Here is a 10,606-nt window from a genome sequence, read left to right as displayed (position 1 = left end):
CACAAGCATATGCGTTTCCTCATCCGATTTCATCATTATAATTTCTATTTTATTTTCCATTTTATACATTTTTGGTCTTGCAGGAGGCCAGCTGAATGAAATGTAATTAATGAATAGACTATGAAGCTAGAGTGGCACTCTGTAAAGCGCCTACCATCGCCAAGGACCCTGGATCCATCCCTTTATCCAGATCCAAAGGAAAGGAAATGAAGATTGGTGCACCCTGAATTAGAGTATGAATTAGTAGCTATACAAACATTACAATTAAATATAATATCGTTATGAATCCATCATGGCTCAGGGAAAATTCCTCACCAAGAGCATATGTGTTCATACATACACACACAAAGATTTACCCTACTGCTACAATACAGCAAGAATATTCAGCTATTCTTTTCTCTGGAAGGTGCCTGGAGGTGGAAATGTGGAGAATTAGACACAGCTAATTGGCATTATCCTGAAAATGTGCTGCTGTTCTCTCACAGCACAAGAGAGGGTCCGCATGGTCTAACTGAAGAAAGATTATGTGGCATTACAATGAGAAATCAGGCATGCAACAGGGAGTGTTATGCATTTTTAAACAGAAGTGCTTAAATGCACAGCCATGTGTAGATATGTGTATGCCACAGGAGTAGACAACACACACACGCACGCACACACACACACACACACACACACACACACACACACAGGACATACCTCTAAGCTTGTGACGACTAACTGAGATGAGGCATTCCCTAGCCTCTATCATAGCCGTAACCATCACAACTAAATGTCTAACCCTAACTCCATTGGTCCATTGGTCTCCATTGGTCATCATGGCTGGTTTGGTTGGTTTACCTGTCTTCTTTAGTCTTGTACAGACTCCCTAGATCTTTTCTTTATGGTAGTGTACTGACATCAAGAGGCCTGAAACCTGAGCCAGAGCTTTTCAGATGCCTTTGGGTGTTTGTAGTCCCATAAGCTAACCCTTAAAACAAAGTATTATCCTTTACAGACCTTTGAAGTCGTGAGGACAAAATGTCCTCACTTTCCAAACACTCTGTTGGTTTAAAATTTGTTCTGGTCCTCAATATGTAGCAAGTACATGGCTCGAGGACCATTCAATTTTGGTTGATGTATGCACATGTGTTTAGTGTATTTGGTCTATTCAGAGTTTGACCGTTAATGTGATCTCTGCATGGTCTTGGGTAAGAAACATGTGGTGAGCTGCCATCTTGGACCTGAGTCCACCCCTCGCTGGCCATGTTGTAGTTCCCTTTGTTCAACCATTTTGTTTGTAGCTTTTCTTTGTCTGTTTGCATCTTGAAACCTAGACATCACTTTGTTTGGTGATTTAATGTGAATTAAATCTTATATATTTAGTATGATTAATAATTATCTCTGATAATCATTAATTATCATTGGTAGCCAAATTTAAATTTCCTATAAATGTTGCATAATGTCCCAACAAAATCAGGATCTCAAATGACAATGCAGAAGAGCTGTGAGAAAATGGAAGAAAGATAATCTTCAAGTGTTGCTTGACATACTTGAAACCGTATGGCCACCTACCTTCTTACAGTTAGGAATACAAGGAAATCATATTATTCTAATCTTATTACCAACCACTCTCATAACCCAAAGTTCCTTTTTCAAAAAATCAATTAATTGATCAACCCCCCTCCCAGTCAACCGTTAGAGAGGTCTCCTGAAAAATGTGAGGAATTTCATAGATTCTTTACCAATAATATCGAAGGGACCAGGCTGCAAATTTCACATGAGCTTGGAGACCTCTGCATTGTAAACAGCCCACCTGCGTGGCTAACACATTTTGGATTATTGTCACTGTCACCTCTGCATGATATAATTAATCAGCTAATATCCTCTTCTTATCCACTAGATGCTATCCCTCCTTGTAGCTCAATGTGTTTGTGTGGGCCATATTAAACACAAGAAACTTTCATTTCAGGCCCTGTTGACAAAAGATGATGAGGGTGAAACAAAGTGCCGTACCACCAGACTACAGAGCAGCTTCTTTCCTTAGACTGCGAGATTCCCTATTTGATCTACAGCACTGTGCCATGAAAACTACACTGCTCAAAAATTAATTGAACACTTTAATTACACATCAGATCTTGATGAACAAATTATTCAAGTTGAATCTTTTGTAGGAACACATGTCCATCGCCTCTGCATTACATTGAGGCCCTGTTGTTCTTGTTAACTCCTTTCATATGGATGAAGACGATTTACAGGCTACAGGCTGCCACCTTATCTCCTGGCAGAGAGGACAGTGTTTTCCTGGACCATAAAGACTTCAAATGAGGACAGTTTTAATTAATTTACAACTAAACTCCCATTTTTGAACTTACTTTCCCCTCCAAACAGATAAATCCTTCCCTCACAGGTCAGTCTGAGGAAACATGGAGTTACCTACTCTCTCCACATCAGGAGGGACCAGAGCTATCTGGTCATCAGAGACTGTGTTAATACAATGTCTTTACATTTCCAGATTAAGTAACACGCCTGATGTCTCTCTCTCTCTCTCTCACCCTCTTTGTCTGTCTGACTTCTGATCCACAAACACACTCTCCAGAGTGGACACCAGACACCTTCTGACTTGTGTTCTATGCTATTACTCTGTCTTCTGTTATTTACGACACATCTGGTCTCACTATCTGTGGGACATTCCATTCAAATGGCCTCTGTATTCTTCCAGATTTCAGACCATTTCTAATTAACCATTAAGTCAGTATCTCACACTCTTAATTCTAACACATTAAGAAACAGTGAAAGAAGTTCATAAAACTGATCTTTTTCCCGTTTCTCTACGATTAAGATTGACTGAGATCAAGTTTTAATGTTTAATCTGTCCTGTGTTTGGTGGAACCACAGCACCTCCTGATGGTGAGTCCTGGTACAGTTGGACGAGAAATATTCTGTTTAATATGTTTATGGTTATAACCAGTAAATGTCTCTGATATGTCTTGGTTTTAACAAGTATTAAGCTAGATCTAGGAAAAAATATGTATACGTGATTTTAATCACGTCATAATCCTTTTCATGATAGACAAAGTACATCTATTAAGCCATGGTGAGATTCTGTGAAAGGTGAAGTACTGTTTTGTAACGTTTAAATCTTGGAGACAAAACCGGCAAGTCCTGCCCCCCAGACACGCCTCGATTTGCAAATAATACAACGGAGAGATCACGTCTCTCGAGTCCAGTTCAGTTTTTAGAGTTTTTAGTTTTCAGTTTTCTTTAGTTTAAGTTTTCTTTTGTTTTAAAGTTTTCTTTTGTAACTTATTTTTGAAGCTCTTTACCTTACTTTGAAACACGCTCCAAGACAGCGATCTCAGTAGAAGTGCTCACGCGTTGATTTTTCTCACTTTTATATTTTTCACAGTATTGATTAGCTTCTTTTATTAAGTTTGTACCAGAACGAAGTTCTGTTTTAATTTGTTTTATACCGTTAAGTATCGTAACCTGCTTTTGAAGAAGTGAACTTAATTTAGATTATCTTGCATTAACTAACAACGGAAGATCCGCCTGATCAACGTATCATCCTCAGTTATTTTATTCAAGAAGTTAGATTTAGTTTCCAAAGTCAGAGCCTGAGAACCACTCGAAGAAACGAAGAAGAACATTGTTATCACAATCATCATCACGACACTACAGCAACTTGCTGTGTCCGAGACCGTGCAAGCGGTTTCCAACGAAAGACTTTTTGACAAGCCCCCATCGCTCGCTAGCGGTACCATCCCGCTGGGCATTGAGCCAAGATCTGCACCGGATCGGTACGGGACCAGCTGCCCTCTTATTAAGACAACGGACCGAGGTGCCCAACCGACTGATACCGGACGAGCTGACCCTCGGCCATTGGACCGGGACTGCCAGCTAGAGCCGCAAATCACCTGAGGGAATCCGCTGCCGCGGACTCCGCAACTCTGCTAAGAAAGTAGGCTCTCCATCACTCACAACAGCTGGATTCACACATGATACATGAGATGGTGTCTATGGCTCTGATTATGATCTTTTAGCTTAAGAGGAATTCGGTTAGGGTCTCGTTAGTATTAAAAGTTACTCCCGTAATATTTAAATGCTTCAACCTAACTCGTGATCTCACCATCAGCCCATATTCCACTAGTAACCCATTACTTAGTTATTCCATACTTCCTGTTACCTGTTGTTATTCATTTAAATTGCCATTTCATTTATTTAATCTGAATTATTTAGTCAATAAACATATTTAACCGTATGTCGTTGTCTGTGCAGGTTTGTTTTTAATGTGGAGAACCGATGGATATGTGTAGAATTCACTACTTCATTTATGAGATTGAATAAATTGATCTGAAATTGATTAGAATTGATACAAGTTAAACTTGTCCAGTCGAATTTGATTAATTACCTCCGGATTATTCAAATAGACAAAACAACGGAGGTGGTGCCCCATTAACGAGTGTTTTATTAATCGCCAGTGATTAATAAATTACATTTATTGTTAGTGTATCTCCTACACTTTATTGATGTACATTGCATAATTTGAGAACAAAATGATGTTACAGGCAATGGAAACTACAATCATCAATCTGTTGAGGGCTGGATTTAAAATCACACCAAAATCACAGGCTGATCCAACTTGTGTGAATTTTATCACGGCAACTCATAATGTGAATCAGTAGTGTGTATGGACCCCATGTGCCTGTATGCACTTCAGACAATGTATAATAATAATAATAATAATAATAATAATAATAATAATAATAGCTTTATTTATATAGCACTTTTCAAAAACAAGTTACAAAGTGCTTTACAATAAAACAGGTACAATAATTAGTTAAAATCCAGACAAAGATATAATATTTAAAACAATTTAAATAGTTACAACAATTACCATCAATTAAGAAAAAGCCATAAGATATAAGTGAGTTTTAAGAAGAGATTTAAAAGAGGATACTGAGTTTGCCTGCCTGAGATCTCCAGGCAGGGAGTTCCATAGCCGAGGGGCCCGAACAGCAAAGGCCCGGTCACCTTTAGTGACAAGTCGAGATTTTGGAACCATTAGGAGGGCCCTGCTGGAGGATCTCAGGCGGCGATCAGGCTCATAAGGAGTAAGCAGATCATAAATATAGGCAGGACCCTGACCATTCAAGGCTTTAAAAACAAGCAGTAAAATCTTAAAATCAATTCTAAAACTCACAGGTAACCAGTGAAGGGCAGCAAGGATTGGTGTAATGTGGTCACATCTCTTAGTACATGTTAAAAACCTAGCAGCAGCATTTTGTATCAGCTGCAGTCGTTGGATGTTTCGCCTGCTGATACCAGAATAAAGTGCGTTGCAGTAGTCCAGTCTGGAGGAGATAAAAGCATGGATAACCTTTTCTAAGTCTGCAGAGGACAAGAATGACCTGATCTTCGTTAGCTGTCTCAGTTGGGCAAAGCAGGATTGCACCACTTTAGTCACCTGAGTATCAAAAGATAACTCTGAGTCAAAGATGACACCGAGATTGCGGGCCTCTTTTCGAACATTGTTAGATAAGGCGCCCAGACTAGAGGAGAGATTGGTAATGCTACTAGTGTTGGGGCCAGAGGGGCTCATTATAACAATGTCTGATTTGGAGTCATTCAACTGCAGAAAATTTTGGGCACGCTCCTGATGAGTCGACAAATGCTGTCCTGGGGGATCTCCTCCCAGACCTGGATCAGGTCATCAGTGAGCTCCTGGACAGTCTGTGGTGGTACTTGGCAGCGGCGGATGCATCGATACATAACGTCCCATAGGTGCTCATTTGGATTTAAGTCAGGGAGAACGAGAGGGCCAGTCAATGGCATCAATGCCTTTGTCATTCAGGACCTGCCTACACACTCTGGCCACATGAGGCTGGGCATTGTCCTGCACCAGGAGAAACCCAGGGCCCACTGCACCAGCATAAGGTCTGACAATCGCTCTGAAGATTTCATCCTGGTATCTAACAACAGTCAGGGTACTGTTATCTATGACATGGAGGTCTGTGTGACCCTCCAAGGATATGCCTCCCCAGACCATCACTGACCCACCGCCAAACTGGTCATGCTGGATGATGTTACAGGCAGCATAACGTTCACCACGGCGTCTCCAGACTCTTTCACGACTGTCAGATGTGCTCAGTTTGAATCTGTTCTCATCTGTGAAGAGAAAGGGGCACCAATGGCAGACCTGCCAATTCTGGTATTCTTTTGCAAATGCCAATCGAGCTGCACGGTGCTAGGCTGTGAGCACAGGTCCCACTAGAGGACGTCTGGCCCTCATCCCACCCTCATGGAGTCTCTTGCTGACGGTTTGGTCAGAAACATGCACACCAGTAGCCTGCTGGAGGTCATTTTGTAGGGCTCTGGCAGTGCTCCTTCTGTTCCTCCTTGCACAAAGGAGCAGATACTGGTCCTGCTGCTGGGTTGATGCCCTTCACATATGGATGTGCTATCCTGGAGGAGCTGGACTACCTGTGCAACCTGATTGGGCTGCAGGTACTCTTCCTGCTACCAGTAGTGACAAGGACACTAGCAGAACAGAAAACTAGAGAATAATCAGTCAGGAAGGATAAGGAGAGATCAATTGTCTGTGGCCACCACATGCAAAACCATTCGCTATATGACGGTTGCCTTGCTTTTGCCTCTCAATTGCACCTGTTGCCACTTTTATTTGCACCAAAGCAGGTGAAATTGATTCACAATCACTTGTGCTTCCTAAATGGACAGATTAGGCTCATTTGAGATGAACTGCACCTTGGCTGGAGAACAGAAGAGAGCAGGCAGCACCAGCAGAGGGCGATGACAAAAAGCTGCAATGAAGTTGGACAGCAAATGTCAGCCTACAGTAAGTCACAGTCAGATAGATCCAGAAGTGATCCCCCCTACTTTTCCATGAAGATGGACTTGGAAAAGGTGGTTTGTTTTATGTAAATATTTAAAACAATCCAGAGAATATGTAGTGGCAAAAAACAGTTCAGAGTTTTTCCTTTAACCCTTTATGTCCTATTTCCTTTGTCAGGGTTCCTACAAGTTTCTTAAAGTTAAATTTAAGACTATTTAATACCTTTTTAAGACCATTTATACATGAAATTAAGACTTTAGTCGGCCTGTTTTACAGCCATATCGGCAAAGAAGAAAAATGAAATTCTTGAATTTCACAGTGTGCGTTTATTTGAAAAACAGTTCACAGTAACCGTGCAAATGAACAGGGGGTCTTCATAAATGAAGTCAACGCCTGAGTTCTGCACTCTTTGCAGAGATCTCATTGTCAATGTTGGCCAGTTCTGCCAGTTTTTCTTTATGTCCTCTTCTCAGGAGGTTAGACCTTGAGATAAGGTCAGCCATCTTGCTCCCTGCCTTCCCCTCAGCCTCCTCTGCCAGCCTGTCTGCATCCCTGACCAGACCCTCAGATACCTCTTGCAGCCGTCTCCTTTTCATTCTCAACTCCTGAAGTTGGTCCTCTGCTCCCTTCCTTTTTTGCGCCTTGGCTTCTGCCTCCTTCTTCTTCTTCTCCGCCTCAAGATGGACACGGTATCTGGTCCTGGCTGCTGCTACACTCACCAACAGATCTTTAGTTAGTGGAACCTAATTAGGGTCAGAAAAAGAGAACTAGATGAGGATCAAGATAGTTGATCTTGAGTTTATCAACTCCTATGGGGCTGGTTAATTGCTACATCATCAGAATCTAACATGTTGCTTCCTTGTCCAATCGCATTATATATAGAAAATAAACACCAGGGAGAACAAAGTTAAAGTGAAGCAGGACCTTTCATTGATTACATACAAATTCAATGTATATTACAAAAAATACACATGACTATTGTTTAAATAATTGCGAAAAAGCAGCTCAGGTTTAAGTGCCAGGAGTCAAGATGACAGTTAAAGCTATAGGCTTGTCCTCTAGTAAATTTACAATAAGCCTGTCTGTCACTCTGCCTGTACCGTGGGTACACTTTGTGCGTTATTGGAAAGATTAAAAGATACAATTGTGACTCTGTAAACATAATGAAGGAAGGGGGCGAGACCAGGGATAGCGATACTGTAGGGCTTTAGACACAAAAGTGATTTGTGGCATCACAAAACATCCCTATTGTCAACGGCGTATTTCTAGTCCAGCCTGGGGCCATTCTTACCTGGGTAACACCTCCATGTTGAATTATGTAGTCACACACCAGCCTTCGTGTGACTACAGTGTCCTCCTGAATGTTGTCACACTCCACTTCTTTGTTAATGGAGAAGCCTCTCTCAACTGTAGCTTGCCCATGGGAGAGCAGAAGCAGCTTCTGGCAGAAGGCCCACAGTTCAGGATAGGGCTCTTTGAGGACACCGCTAAGAAAGAGGTCCAGCCTCTTCTGCATTGGTGGAAAGGAGAGGAAGTTGATGCTTCGACTCTCCAAGGACAGGACTTTGTCATATTGTTGTAGTATGACATCCCCTGTAACACAAGATAGATAAAAGTAAAAAAGGAAAAATCTTCATAAATCATTCAATGAAAAAGGAAAAATCATTGAGCTGTAGGATAATTATTGGGCACTACCAAGCAATTAAATTGATGAAAATTGTGTAGCCTGCAATTTGCCTTTCTTATTCCTACCCGCAAAAGTACTGGCAAGTTGTTTTTCCTGGAGAAACCTCTGCACCAGCCCTTTCATGTATTTTCTGCATTTTTCTGGCTCCCTGTACATTTCGGAGGGGTCAAGGCACACCATCTGCCTAACAGCCAAGTACTTGAGGGGGCTCTTGTCCTGAACTTTCCTGACGATGCTAACCAGTCCCTGTCTGCATTCTGTCCTGAACTCTAGCACCCTGAGCTGTGCACCTTTGATGTTCTATGGAGAGACAAGAATTTCTTGAATGTTCATGACTCATTTTCTTAGAAAATGAGTCATGAACATAAAATCTGTCTAAAATAACAAATGTAGGCTATCAATATTTGTAAAATGACTTTTAAAAACACGGCACTACCTTCAGGACGGACTCTGCACCAAGACCAATGCTGATGTCTTCAGGGCTGAGCCACATGGTTTTGTCAGTGACATCCAGTTGGGTCAGCTGCAGGGCAGTGATATCCTGGAGGTATTCTCTCTTGATGAATTGTCTGAGTAGAGTCTTTTGAAAAACAAAACACACAAAACTGTCAGGAGCAGCACATTAATAAGCAACAACCATTTACAGACCATTTAACCAATAGACTATTTTAATGCACAATGTATCCCTTTTTCTTTTACATATACAACCACAAACTACATTTTGTCCAAAACTAAACATGAGTGTTGATTATAATGTGTTGTGCAACCAAAATAATATACAGTACCATCATCAACTCTGTCAGGTCCTTAGTGATGAAGGGCAGCACAGGCTCATCGGTCTGATACTTTTTTAAGAATGGAATGAAGGTTCTTGCCACAGCTGCGTAAAACTGCAGTTTGGCCAAGATGAGGGGGTCCTTCAATCCTGCTGCAATTGTGTCATAGGACGCTAGAGAGAGAGAGAGAGAGAGAGAGACAGAGAGACAGAGAGACAGAGAGAGACAGAGAGACAGAGAGAGAGAGATTTTAAGTTAGCTAAGCTATACATTACAAGGCCACACTACTACCAAGGTTAGGTCACAGGTCACAGACCTATTCATGGCACTTAAAGGGCATACCTGTTCCAGGGTTGGGGAGTTTTTTCATTTTCACAGCCTCCATGTACAGGAGCAGTGATGGCCAGACTGCAAGGGCTCTCTCCACAACAGGGAGGTTTTCTACCCAACGATGGCCACAGAAGGACAGGGGGAAGACAGTTGAGTTTGTGACTGTGATGTAGTCCTCTCTTCTGGCGGGCACATTGTGGAACAATGTGTGCATTGCTCTAAGCAACTTGTCGATTTGCCATGCAGTGAACCCACACTTGAATGCATTGTGGAGCGTGTGCAGGCCACAGCTCCCCACACAAACAAGCTGAACACCTGGGGGTTTCATTGCAAAACCAAATATTAGAAACCACATTAATACAACAGTCAATCACATAAACATGTTTACTAGAATTACAACTATTTACCTCCGTACTGCTCCATGTGATCTCTCTGGAAAAGATCAAACAATTTCCAGTTCACACTGGGCCCATCCATAGAGAGGGACACCAAGCCCCTGAGGTCCAGTTTGCCCATACATCCCTGAGAACAAAAGGGTTGTGTTTTTATTTACCCAAGATAAAAGGACTAAATAAGCACAGGTTGCTAAAGGAAGTAGCTAATTGGTCAATTAACCCTTTCTTATGGACAAAAATTGAAGAAATCAATAAATAAACTGATAAAAAATTAAAATAAAAATTAATCCTTGTGAAATCTTAACATTCTGTATACTCCCCTTGTCCTAAGGATCAAAAATGACCCCCCTTCAATAAACCCCTAAAATAAACCAGCTTAATTGAATTTTAAATTTCAAATCTATTTTGCATGATGAAACAACCTGTTATTCATCAATTCGATTCAGTTTTATTTGTATAGCACCACTCACAACAAAAGTCATCTCAACACTGAGGGCATCATAAAACTTGTATCTGAGTTCTAACCAGTGGACATTTTTATTACAACACAGCTGTCATAATTGTTTTCTTTACTAAAGTAGAGGTT

At 41.3% G+C, this 10,606-nt stretch overlaps 1 protein-coding gene across 1 annotated transcript; it reads right to left on the bottom strand.

Moving 5' to 3' along the window:
• Positions 1–7,054: 7,054 nt before the first annotated feature.
• LOC141017303 (uncharacterized) lies at positions 7,055–10,292 on the bottom strand. Its single transcript, XM_073491972.1, has 6 exons — positions 10,033–10,292; positions 9,638–9,940; positions 9,305–9,468; positions 8,956–9,099; positions 8,124–8,425; positions 7,055–7,575 (listed from the first exon to the last, which is right to left on the bottom strand). The coding sequence occupies exons 1-5, from the start codon at positions 10,139–10,141 to the stop codon at positions 8,177–8,179; spliced, it is 969 nt and encodes a 322-aa protein (XP_073348073.1). The 5' UTR covers positions 10,142–10,292; the 3' UTR covers positions 7,055–7,575; positions 8,124–8,176.
• Positions 10,293–10,606: the final 314 nt, after the last annotated feature.

The sequence above is a fragment of the Pagrus major genome, chromosome 21, assembly GCF_040436345.1.
Source record: "Pagrus major chromosome 21, Pma_NU_1.0".
In the NCBI taxonomy this organism is placed as follows: Eukaryota; Metazoa; Chordata; class Actinopteri; order Spariformes; family Sparidae; genus Pagrus; species Pagrus major.
Note: the sequence above shows the minus strand (reverse complement) of the source record. Positions and strands in the feature narration are given on the sequence as shown.